At 33.1% G+C, this 13,577-nt stretch overlaps 1 protein-coding gene across 2 annotated transcripts in view; it reads right to left on the reverse strand.

Annotated features, from left to right (window-relative positions):
* ATRNL1 (attractin like 1) overlaps nucleotides 1-13,577 on the reverse strand; it is a 578,768-nt gene that overhangs the window by 288,808 nt on the left and 276,383 nt on the right. For both annotated transcript variants that reach the window (XM_070752642.1, XM_070752643.1), the window contains exon 26: nucleotides 10,983-11,061. In XM_070752642.1, coding sequence (XP_070608743.1) covers nucleotides 10,983-11,061 — 79 coding nt within the window. The remainder of the gene's footprint in view (nucleotides 1-10,982; nucleotides 11,062-13,577) is intronic.

Here is a 13,577-nt window from a genome sequence, read left to right on the forward strand (position 1 = left end):
TAGAAAACAGCAAGATGATCTTCGAAGTGTCTAAACAAAGATTTTGTGTCATCCAGTTTCTTTTAGATATATGGGTTCTTCTTCAAACTGTTCACTAGACTTGTAACTAAGTGATCCATTATTTTTCTCTCTCAGATTAAGAAGTGTCCATGAATTGCACTATAAATCTGAAAGTAGTAATTTTATATATGGATTCATTAAATGAGAAATACACAAGCTTTATTTTGGAACACATAAGAAGCCAGTGCATGTACTCTCATGCTATATTTTATAGCTTTAAAGAAACTTTGAAACTTGGACAAATGTGACATTTATTTAGAAGTGAATGTACACATGCTAATAAATAAATCTATATTCAGATGTGATTTTGTTCAAATAAAACAATAGCCCAACAACTACTATATATAGGAAATCCTCAGGCAAGAACTCTTCAATAAGATAAAACAGTTTCACTTATGCCATGTGTATATTCTAGACAACTTAGAGGGTTAAATACAATTGTTTCTAATTGTATTTAATTAGATTGCAATTATTAATTGATCAGTGCTAATGTCAGCCACTTATTGGTGCTAATGTTAATTGGGACGCTGATATCTACATTAATAAATTCAAACACACACACACATATATGCAATACATAATTGTTTATACTAATACAGTATAAGTATATTCTTATAAGAAATTGTGTTTGTGTGTGACAGAGAGAGAGTTAGCATGTGTATTTGTGTAACCATTTTCCACTTACAAACCCGAGCCTCCAAAAGTGTAACCGGAAAAGGCAGGGAGAAGCCTCTATGGGGGCCTCTTTAGGAATCTCCTGGGAGGAAGCAGGGCCAGAAAAGGCAGGGAGAAGCCTCCATGGGAGGAAACAGGGCCCCACCCTCCCTATGGTTTCCCCAATTGCACGCATTATTTGCTTTTACATTGATTTGAAGTAAATACACTATTTTTGACTATGAACAGTATCACAAGCCTCCCCTTAAAATATAACACTTTAAACCCCTAAATTACAATTTCCCATTCCCTTAGCAACCATTTAAATTATTACTCACCGTGTTTATTTATTAAAGTATATTTAAAAAAGTATTTATTAAAGGCGGACAAAAGTTTGCGATGACATATGATGTCATCGGGCGGGAAAAACCATGGTATAGGGGAAAAACTCTGAAGTATTTTTTAATTAATATTTTTGAAAAACCATGGTACAGACTTTCACGAAGTTCGAACCCATGAAAATCGAGGGAACACTGTACCACTGTATCAAGATAATATCCACCATATAATCCACCATATAATTTTTCATGTCTATTGAAAACTATAATAGCAGCATGAAATGTTCAATCAATCAGGTGAATTGAGAAAATTGAAATATATTAGATTATATGAAATAACATGAATATTATGTATAATATAATGTTATATAATTTGGAAAACACTCAGAGGCAGCTATGTTTGGATTATCATGTCAACTTAATAAATGTTAAAATAATAAAAAGTGCAGAAAAGTGGGGAAATGATTATTCATTGAAATCTATTTTCCTGCTTTAATGTATAATGAACGGTGAAAACCAAGCTTATCCCAAATCAGATGTTCAAAGGACAAACAGAAAAAAATGCTTAAATGAAATTCCAAAGAATATATTAAAAGACACTCTTGTGTAAAACTGACAACTGTTCCACTTAGAACAATGCAAGTCAAGAAACCACACAACTTAATTAAATAACCTATTTGGAAAATTTCCTAATAACCATTTTCTATGCTTTATAATAAGACTACAATAGAATTAATCATTTTTATTCAACTTTTCTTTTCTGTAAATTTGATGTTTTTGACAATGAATTTTGTATCTCCTTATATGTTAAAAATAATGTCCTTGATAATTTTAGGCAACTGCAAAATTTAGAAGATTGAGCCGGCTATTTCTGTTTTCTCATATGTTTCACCTCAGACTGAATGCAAAAATTGGGAAACATTCATTCAATCTGGAAGACATAACTGATAAATTTATGCCGAACAGACTTCAAGGAAAAATGCAAATTCATAGGAGGGAAATGAAATGGTTATGCTTTTTATATATTATCACATATCTCAATCAGTAGATGAATAGTTTTACATGATTACTATGCATGTATTTTGATCATCTTATTGAGAGTTTTATAATTTGGCAAGAAAAATGAAACTTACTGCTAAAAAGATTCAATGGACAGCCACTGTGCCTCCCTGACTAATAACCGTCCCTTGAAGTACACAACAAACAAAACAATTTTTTTTATGGTAGCATTAATTAAAACACTGGAATAGGAAATCAAAATGAAACTGGGGTGAACTTTATGAGAGTTTATGCAAAACCCTGAAGGCTTCCTTCCTTCTAAAATAATCATGGGAATGATATTGCCACTGGCATGAAGCGAAGGAAAAGTTTAATATCAGCAAGTTGTCTTCACTGCCAGCTCATTCAAAACCACTTAAAACCTGGCTCTGGCAATATTGCTATTTTGCAGAAGGGGGGTAGGGGGTTTAGTAGATAGCACAGTTATTTTAACTGTAAATAGCTGTTCCATGAAGGAGTTATCTATTTCCCTTTTATTCTAATAAAAACTGAACAATAGTGCCTTAATTCAGGTGTAAACAAAGTTGAAAAGAAACTGCAAGTTATCTAGAGTAGGGGAAGTTCCTTTGAATAATGGAATGCATATGTATATCAACTCTGAAAAAGATCAACATCCCAGATAATAATCATCATTTAAGACAGACAGATGGCCAGGTGGCAATAAAATGCTTTGTTAACTTTTTACTAAGGGCATAAAATGGATTTTCTCTCATTTTATTCTCATAAAAAATAAAAGGAGGGCAAAAGGAATAAAGCATAAAATAGTTCTTCAAGCACATATTATTCAATAATTTAAAAAATGGTATGCAGAATGGTATGAGAGTATTTTTCTATGTATCTACTTGAAATTCATATTAATCCGTTACATTCCTTTCCCTTGTTTTACACATATATTACAGAATGTGTCTTCTATTTCTCTATTGTTTTGTCACTAGGTCACTATTGGCTACTAGCATACTTTTTAAATTAAAAACATTAATAAAAGTACAGCTGCAATGACTGTAAAATTAATGCTATACATATCAACAGTACCAAGATCTAGGCTACCTTTGTTTTTCCTCCTTTATTACAAACTCTAACCAAATCTAAAAAAAAATCCAGAGAAAATCAAAATATGTAGAAAAATCACAATGTTTCGTGTCATCTAAGCTTTAGGCATCTTTTAGCCATTAAACTAGAAGCTATCAGAATAGATCAGTTTGAGGAATAGGAAGAGGTTGTTCAAGAATCACTGTTTCAAAGAATAGTTTTGAAATATAACATTAATATAATTCAATATTATTATATTAATTCAATATAATTATGTTAAGAAGTTATAGGTCAAACTCATCATAGCAGTGTCGGGACTTTTCCCCCCAGTTGCTAAACTAGGCATAGGCATGGCCAGTGCATAAGGTATAGAAACATAGAAACATAGATTGACCGCAGAAAAAGATCTCATGGTCCATCTAGTCTGCCCTTATACTATTTCCTGTATTGATCTTAGGATGGATATATGTTTATCCCAGGCATGTTTAAATTCACTTACTGTGGATTTACCAACCACGTCTGCTGGAAGATTGTTCCAAGCATCTACTACTCTTTCAGTAAAATAATATTTTCTCATGTTGCTTCTGATCTTTCCCCAAACTAACCTCAGATTGTGCCCCCTTGTTCTTGCGTTCACTTTCCTATTAAAAACACTTCCTTCCTGAACCTTATTTAACCCTTTAACATATTTAAATGTTTAGATCATGTCCCTCCTTTTCCTTCTGTCCTCCAAACTATACAGATTGAGTTCATTAAGTCTTTCCTGATAAGTTTTATGCTTAAGACCTTCCACCATTTTTGTAGCCTGCCTTTGGACCCGTTCAATTTTATCGATATCTTTTTGTAGGTGAGGTGTCCAGAACTGAACACAGTATTCCAAATGTTGTCTCACCGGGGCTTTATAGAGCGGGATCGCAATCTCCCTCTTCCTGCTTGTTATACCTCTAACTATGCAGCCAAGCATTCCAAGCCTGTGGACCAGAATTTGACAGTCCTGAGTTAAACTATTCAGCTTCTCTATGCCCACAGCAAAACTATTTCCTTCTTTTGCCATCCAAGGACATAGCTACTGTCATTGTTGATTTTTAAATATATGTACTGCTTCAAATTTCAAAAAATATGTCCTGAGCTACTTGATGTTAGGAGGCAAGCAGTTTTGCATTGATGACAATTTCCACCTCCCAGATCCCTGGTTCTTCCCCTTCTTTGCAGCTGTCAAGCCATCATCAGTGATTTCCTGCTTGTCTATGGTGGTGGTATATTGGTCATTTTTGTTACCTTAACATGCCAAGGAAGGGATGGCAATGGGGAGACTGGAAGAAGCGGAATATAGATTTTGGCACATTTCCCTTGGCTACCCATGGTTGATTATACAGTAGTGATAACAACAGGCTGTGACAAGCTAAGATACGAAGGTTGGGAAGAGATTAAAAGTGAAAACAGCAAGACTGAAGAAATACACTGAAAGACTTCAACATTTTATAAATATTACTTTGTGCACTGGAGTGCTTAATATCCAATACCTGGGGAATTAGTGATAAACATCTAGCAATCTGCCAATAAATAGCTTTGCTAAATTGTTTGGCTGCCTATTTCCTTCTGTTCATCTAATTGTATAATTTTGTTCCTTATTTAAATTAAAATTGTAAGATAAATAGTGCTTCTTCTGAAAGGAAGTATTGATATTAAGACACCTTTAAGACAATATTAAGCCGCCCCGAGTCTTCAGAGAGGGGCGGCATACAAATCTAATAAATAATAATAATAACTTAAGGAATGTAGGAAGGTAAAATCAGAAATTATTCATAATTAATTACCGAAAAGTTTCAAAAAAGTATTAGAAGCAGCCTTTCCTAAATCGAAATTGCCTGGGTATAATATTTGAGAAGGACCTTCAAATATGTAAACATACTGTTAAATAATATAGCAGTATATTAAAAGCATCATAGAAAATGTTTTAATTCCATTTCATCTTTAATTAAGTATCTTCAAAGAAAAGCATCTTAGAAAAAGAAGTCAATATTTTCTTATCTAATAGGACTTTTAAATGTCATGAAATCTTGATCTAAAAGAAAATACTTTATATGTGTTGTGAGAGCTCCTTGTCCACCTCTGGTAATGTCAGATTTTGAGGAGGGTGACCCAGGCCCCTCTGGACACCGTGGGCCAGTGGGGTTGCCAGCTGATGCAGAGAGGGAGAGGGAGGGATAAATTGACCTGGATGAACCTGAGGAACCGCCAGAGGGAGCTAATATACCAATGGGGGTCTCAGTCAGAGGATGAAGCAGACATTAGAGGGGATGACCCACCTTTAGATGCTAGATACAGGAGGTTACTGAGAAGACAACAGAACTTGTATGGTAAAAGGAAATAGGCTTTGGGGGGTTTGATACCACTCCTGGCTAGTATAAAAGCAAAGGATTTTGGGAAATTTGGGGTAGGGTTTCAACATTGCTTCATGATTCATGAATGCTGTGTTAGAGTTAGGTGCCTGAAAATGCCTCCCCTGAGAAGGAGAACCTGATTCCTGCCTTGCTAAGAACTCTTTACCAGATACTGCCTGACTGTTAGAACATTGGTGAGCTGAATAATATGAATGTTGAGGTAAATTGTCTGAAAAATACTTCAGTAGAAATATTAAGGTCCAATCTTTTAGATACAACTATCACTTCATATTTATACTTTAAGTACTGACACATGCAAAAAATTTGCAAAAATTGCATTTTTCTTGATCAATATTATTTTTTTGCCCAATAGAATCATGGAATGCCCTATTCTAAAAAACAGCTTTCTCTGAACAGCATAGAGAATTTAAAAAAAAAATTATGACTGTGGTTCTGACGGGAAAAGTATCAATTATGTAACTAAAGTTGTCATTATATTTGTATAATAAATCTAAGTTAACTATTTTCAAAACTCATATTTTTATCTCATATTTTTTCCCAGCATGTTATTTGAGAAGATAAATTTCAGATGGTTTCTGGCAACTAAGCTGTGGTTTTATGGTTATTGTTATATATTATTGTTATAAAATAAGAAGGTTCTGTATTTAAATATATGTATTGTTGCTGACAATATGCAAAATCAAAGATTCTTTAAAAATGTATTTATTGCTTTCTTTCAGAGAAGAATTTTGAATCAACATTCTTAAGAAATAAATTGAAAGTGCGATATTTTTTAATCTGTCAACTGGATATATCTGCAGATCTGTAAGTTGTATGAAGAACACCAATTACCATTAGTCTCACATAGTTATAGTCATATTATCTTGCCAAAACATATATTAAATATGCAGGACACAGACTCCATACAACAATACATTGCTGCCAACTACGATTATGGCTTCCCGCATTTATAGATGCTATTTTCTGGTTATCATAATACCAGCCTTTCAAAATCAAAGGCACCTTCAGTTGAGATTTAACAAAAACTCATCTTATAAAAACAATTCTAATTGCAGGAGAAGAGCATATTAAATATGTTCAGCGATGTAGTCAAAATAATAAAATAGAAAGCTGTCCAAATATGAAAGGAAAAAACACCTTTCAGGAATCATTATCTAAAACCTCAAATTTTCATTTTTTAATTTTCTCTAAAAGTTCAGATGTTAAATGCCCACTAATTTTTTCCCCATCCAGTAGCACATGGCAAGGGATATAAAGGTGTAGTATCCATCTATGTTAATTGGTTTGGCTGCTAGCTTTAACTCAACATTCAATCAACATGTCTTAAATAGTGCATAACCACATCCATTTAAAAAAAATCACCCCTTCTATGTTTGCCATCAAGTAGAAAACTAGTTTTATCATATGGATGATGTCTAATTAATCAAGGTTCTAAAAATGCAAGCAGACTGCAAAGGAATTTTTTTCAATTCCTTGAAAAGAATAGATACAAATGGAAATCAGGAAATCAAATGTAACAGCGATGTTCATTGGCATATAATAGGTGTTCAATTTTCAATATCAAACAGTGAAACATCTTAAATAATAATTAAAATTTCAATACTGTATCTTAAAACCAGTGTCAATTATTTTGCAGCAAATATCTGTAAAATAAGAGATTAATGTAAAATAGGTACCAATATTTATTTTGTAAATGTAATACATACAACAAAGGTTGACCCTAAGAAATTACTTTCTCCTTTCTTTCCCATTTAGCCTTTTTGTCTAATGTTGTATTATTATTCTTTAGTGAAATGAACAGTTTCTGCAATAAATTATTTTTAAAATGTGTATATGATTTAAAATTATGGCATATAAATTTGTTAATAATAGTGAGTACATCTTAGTGTTTGTACTTTGTACTGTTGAGGAACAAAACTCTACAGTTCACAATTTCCAGTAATTAAAAATAATCTACAGTGGTACCTCTACTTAAGAATGCCTCTACTTAAGAACTTTTCTAGATAAGAACCGGGTGTTCCAAGATTTTTTTGACTGGAGCCTGGAAAAATTTCCCAGGAAATTTGAGAGCGGCACGAAGTCCCAGCCAGTTTCCTGCCATTCCCCCTTTAATCTCGGCCATCTCGGCTTTTTTGGGCTACCAGAGGAGCCTTTCGGTGGCGCTTAAGAAGACTTTGGCAGTCCAGAGTGAATGAAGTATTTTCCTCTCTCTGGGCGCTTGGAGAGGGAATAAACTTCTGCCAGCGCCCAGAGAAAAGAAACGCACCCTTCGCTCTGGGCAGTGACTGTCCTCCTCCTCTTCTTCCTTATCCTCCTACCACCCAAATTCCGAGCTTTAATTTCTTTCCTAATGGGTTTGCACGCATTATTTGCTTTTACATTGATTCTTATGGGGAAAATTGCTTCTATTTACAAACTTTTCTACTTAAGAACCTGGTCACGGAACAAATTAAGTTCTTAAGTAGAAGTACCATTGTATTCTTTCCTGTATATAAGTATGATTGATTCATCAAAATTCAAGGAGAAAGCAAAAAAGAAACCAAAAAGATTCTACCTTAACTTTTTTTATATTCGCAATCTATCAATTTTATCACTATGAAAAATGTGAATCTTGTGTCTCTGCAATATTGAATGAATGAAAAATGAACACCAAAATTTTATTACATAACAACACGTACAATGTTCTGTTTTTCAATAGTAAATACTAGGTTTCTGGAAATCTGCCTGCTTATTGCATGCAATAAAAGGCATGCAATAAAATGAGTCCTATTAGAGTTGGGCGGCATATAAATCCAATAAATCAATGACAGTCAGAACAGTGGATCAGTGGAACAGCTTGCCTCCAGAAGTTGTGAATGCCCCAACACTGGAAGTTTTTAAGCAGATGTTGGATAACCATCTATCTGAAGTAGTGTAGGGTCTCCTGCCTAAGCAGGGGATTGGACTATAAGACCTCCAAGGTCCCTTCCAACTCTGTTGTTGTTGTTGTTGTTGTTGTTGTTGTTATTTCAAAGATTTGTATAGCTAGACAGGTTAAACTTCTGGGAGGCTTAGAAATTCCTTGATAATATTACAGATAGTAGTATTAAACTGCATAACTATAGTCAAGAGAGAGATAAACAGACATTAAGGTGAGAGAAATGAAAGCAAAAAGGGAGGAGAAACAAATGAGAGAGAGAAGGGGGAAGAGAGGGAGAAATACACAGAAATTAGAGAGACCTGGAGGGAAAGAATGAGAGAGCGGGAAAAGAGGGGAAAGAGAGAGAGAGAAAGAAAAGAGAAAGAGAGGGAGGGAAAGAGAAGTGGAGAGGAAGGAAGGAAGGTGGGAGGGAGGGAGGGAGGGAGGGAGGGAAGGAAGGAAGGAAGGAAGGAAGGAAGGAAGGAAGGAAGGAAGGAAGGAAGGAAGGATGAAATGAATAGAGGGACAAGAGGACTTTTTTGGGGGTAATTTTTTGTTTATTTTTCTCTCAACATATTTCAAACAATACAGTGTGTCATCTAATTTTCCGTGAATAAAATGCGGTATTTTGTTAGTAACTTATATCAATCATTAAAAGAGTTGCAAAAGGTTTTTTTCTAATTTTGTCATCCAGTTACATTTTCTTTTAATTAAATTCCGTCCTTAATGTTCCTTCAAAAAGTACAACACTAATTATATTTCTAACTTATTAACCATTATGCCAAAGTGCTTCCTTCTTTCTTTATACATTTTTCTATAAACCAATAAAACCTTGTATAACCAATCAGATGTTAACAAAAGAAAATTAAAAACAAAACATGAATTTCAGACTTCTTCCCCCCTTCTAAATAGCACATTTACCTAATACCAAATTTAAAAATTATTTCAACCTATCTGACATTTAGCCAATTAATACCTGTCTACATTTCTTACTTAATTATTAATCTTAAATTTTAGTCAATTTGAGAAAAGAAAAAAAGGAAAAAATTCTAAATATTCTCTATTTTCAATCAATTAAAAATCATTAACATCATTAATCTCCCCAACAATTATAAATTCAATTCCATTTATGCATTAATCCAAATCCGTATCACCTACTACATATCTTATTATAATCAATACTTCTAACTTTATTAAAAGAGATCAGCAATTCCTAAATTCATGTATCTAAATATAAAATATAAAATATAATTAAAGTTAAAAAAGAGCAAACAAAACAATACTCCAAGCTTAATCAACCCTCTCAAACTCCAATTTCTTTAATCTGAGCAGAACTTTGAACCAAACCCTTAACATTTTTATTTTTTTGTATCCCCTGCTAGTTGCAGTTCATCATCTCATCATTAAATAATGATGTAATTAGGTCCTCCATATTTTCATTGTATTGTAAATCTTTGCATTACTTAACATTCTGTTTGTTTATGAAAAGATAGCATATGTATACTATATACAGTATTGGGTAGAACTGAGTTAATTATATTAGTCTGGCCCTCTAAAACCATCCCAACGGGTCCAAAGACGGGCTACAAGAATGGTGGAAGGTCTTAAGTATAAAACGTATCAGGAAAGACTGAATGAACTCAATCTGTATAGTCTGGAAGACAGAAGGAAAAGGGGGGACATGATCGAAACATTTAAATATTTTAAAGGGTTAAATAGGGTTCAGGAGGGAAGTGTTTTTAACAGGAAAGTGAACACAAGAACAAGGGGACACAATCTGAAGTTAGTTGGGGGAAAGATCAAAGGCAACATGAGAAAATATTATTTTACTGAAAGAGTAGTAGATCCTTGGAACAAACTTCCAGCAGACGTGGTTGGGAAATCCACAGTAACTGAATTTAAACATGCCTGGGATAAACATATATCCATCCTAAGATAAAATACAGGAAATAGTAAAAGGGCAGACTAGATGGACCAAGAGGTCTTTTTCTGCCGTCAGTCTTCTATGTTTCTATGTTTCTATGCGGCCCCATAGCAAAATTAATTGCCCACCCCTGATCTAAAGTGTATTGTGAATTAATAATCTTTATCAAGTTTGCTGTTTTCAAGAAATGTTGGTAAAACCAGGGATAAATTAAAAGGGAAACTGAAGTGAATTCATCGAATCCATCGAATTTTATACATTTAAAATAAACCCAGACTAAAAATTAAAAAAAAAAAAGTGGTTCTATATCCTTAAAGTGTATATGAGGTTTTTTTTTAAAGGCATTTCAAATTAGCAGATATTTGTCATCTTGAGAAATTGCCAGGGTTAGGCACAATTTAAAATGAACAATTCAAATATAGAAATAATATTTTTAAAGTTGTATAGCATATATCAAACTAACTACATTTCCATATGCAAGGAAAATTCGATGTTCTGGCATTTTAAAACAAATCATCCACAGCAAAGAAGTTTCACAAGCAAGACAGGCAGATTGCATGTTTAGAATTTTCTCTGCGTAAAGGAGGGGAAAAAAGTGAAAATAATATTCCTACCTCTCTCCGTCTAGAAGCCCAACAGGTTTGCTTGATTTTCCAGACCACAGCAGCAACCAGTAGCAGTGACAAGAAACAACTGCAATTGTAAAACATAAAAAAATAATATAGAGTTGAGAATGTTTTATATAACATGTACATTTAACTTCATAGTTTGGAAAAGAGAATTTTAAGAACATCAAACAAAAATATTAAATATACAGTGTTCCCTTGATTTCCACTGGGGATGCGTTCCGAGACCGCCCGCGAAATTCGAATTTCCGCGAAGTAGAGATGCGGAAGTACATACACCATTTATGGCTATGGACAGTTATCACAAGCCATCCCTTAACACTTTAAACCCCTAAATTACCATTTCCCATTCTCTTAACAACCATTTACTCACCATTATTACTGGTACTCACCATTGAATAAGACACTTAGTGATCCTGATATTTATAAACATAATTATTTATTAACAATAATTATTGTTTTGTTATACATTTGCAAAAATTATTAGTTTGGCGATGACATATGACGTCATTGGGTGGGAAATACCATGGTATAGGAAAAAAACCGCAAAGTATTTTTTAATTAATGTTTTTTGAAAAACCGTGGTATAGGCTATTCGCGAAGTTCGAACCCGTGAAAATCGAGGGAACACTGTATACCATCTACCCAATATTACATAACCTGAATTTCTGATGAATGAAAACAACACGGTATATGCATTAAGTTATTTGGAGGCTTTCTGCTAATCATGTCACTTAATATGCCAGAAATAAAACTAATAAAAATCTAAGTAAAATTACAATAAAATTAAAACAGCAGACTATAATCTTTAGTTTGTCTGAATTGTATTATTCTCTTAATAATTTTTTAAAAATCCACAATGTGAGAGATTTAAAAATAAGTTAAGACCAGTAAAATTATAATAATGTGAATGCCAATGAGTTTCTTTAGGAATAATTTCACAATTATCGGATCAGATCTGAAAAAAAATCATTTCTTGGATCCATAACATTGTATAGACCTAATACGACATCATCAACATCTCAGACAAGACAAAGAGAAGATGGAACCATGTAGCCATATAAAGGATTTCTTGGCAACAAAAATATCACAAAATTAAAATATTCCACAAGTGTGAAGAGTAGTACAAAGAAAGGGAAGGGAATGTAACTTTCATATACCCATACAAGGTGCATTATTTCTTATTGTATCTACAAAAGCTTTGAAGAAATCTGTGTAATGTTATAATGATGAGAAATCAATACTATAACGATGTTTAATTGAATTAAAGATTAAGTTTGGTAAAGATTGTTAAAAGTTAAAGGGAAGAAGTTGATTTATTTGATCAATATTAAAATACGACACAAACAGCCCAAATGTTCTCTTTACAAGCTTTTTGTTGACATCAGGATTAAAAAAGCTTCTGTTCATGGATTTGATTATAGGTAAGGGATGGGATATCAGATGAAGAAAAATCTTTATAACTTTATGGAAGATAAACAGCTAGTGAATTTGTTTACAGTTGTGATGAAGGTTAGAAGTCACTTCTTTTATATTTCTTTTCTTTTTATTATATTCTCTCTTTTAAATGAATTCTTTATCTGTTCTTGAACTTTTTATACTTTCTTTCCATGCTCTTCTCTCTCTCTCTGAATATAATTTAAGATACTAATGTTGTAATTAAATTTTTTAATAAAAATTATATTTTGAAAAAAAAAAATAGGCAAGGCCTTTGCCAGATACTAGCCAGATGCTGTCTCAAAAGAATATGAAAAAGTCATGTGGTTTGTTTGGAAGAAACAAAGCAACAGTGAAGACACATAATACATGCATGTTTCTTAAACATTTATATCATTTTTAAAAACAAAAAATTATGTTGTGTGCACTGCAAATCTAGTATTTATATAGATGCTTTTATATCACATAGAGTTATTGCCTCCCCACCATTATTGTACATTAAATAAATATCAGAAAATAAAATGTTAACTTCATTGAAATAATTAACAGAGAGGCTACTTTTTTAATAGGCTTCTTCTTCTTTTGCAACAGCATTCCTACAATGTCACAATATTCAAGTGCTTTAGATTGTCAAGGTACTAATTTCTTGGACAGAGTCATCTTTCCCAAGTAGATCATATAGGAAACATGACCAGAGAATCTAATTCTACTTTATTCTAAGATTATTAATAGAATCTTACAAATCTAGGAATACACATCTGCTATTACTTTTTATGGCCTGATAAATTAGGAAGGGTCATTTTTTAATTTCTTTCTCTTTCCATTATACAGCTGCATGTTTCTTCTTTATCTGATTGTTTCCTAGACAGAACCTTTGTCCCTGTTTTCCCACGTACTATGGGCTATACTAGTTTCTGCATTTGAGATGCAAAATGTTATAAACAGCATTTAACATAAAATTGCTCTGCTGTACATCAACAAAGACTTCAGCAAACCAAACTTAAAGAATAGAATAGAATAGAATTTTTATTGGCCAAGTGTGATTGGACACACAAGGAATTTGTCTTGGTGCATATGCTCTCAACGTACAGTAGAACCCCGACTTACGAGACTAATTGGTTCCGGAAGGAGGCTCGTAAGTCGGAA

Source organism: Erythrolamprus reginae, chromosome 5 (genome assembly GCF_031021105.1).
Source record: "Erythrolamprus reginae isolate rEryReg1 chromosome 5, rEryReg1.hap1, whole genome shotgun sequence".
In the NCBI taxonomy this organism is placed as follows: domain Eukaryota; kingdom Metazoa; phylum Chordata; class Lepidosauria; order Squamata; family Dipsadidae; genus Erythrolamprus; species Erythrolamprus reginae.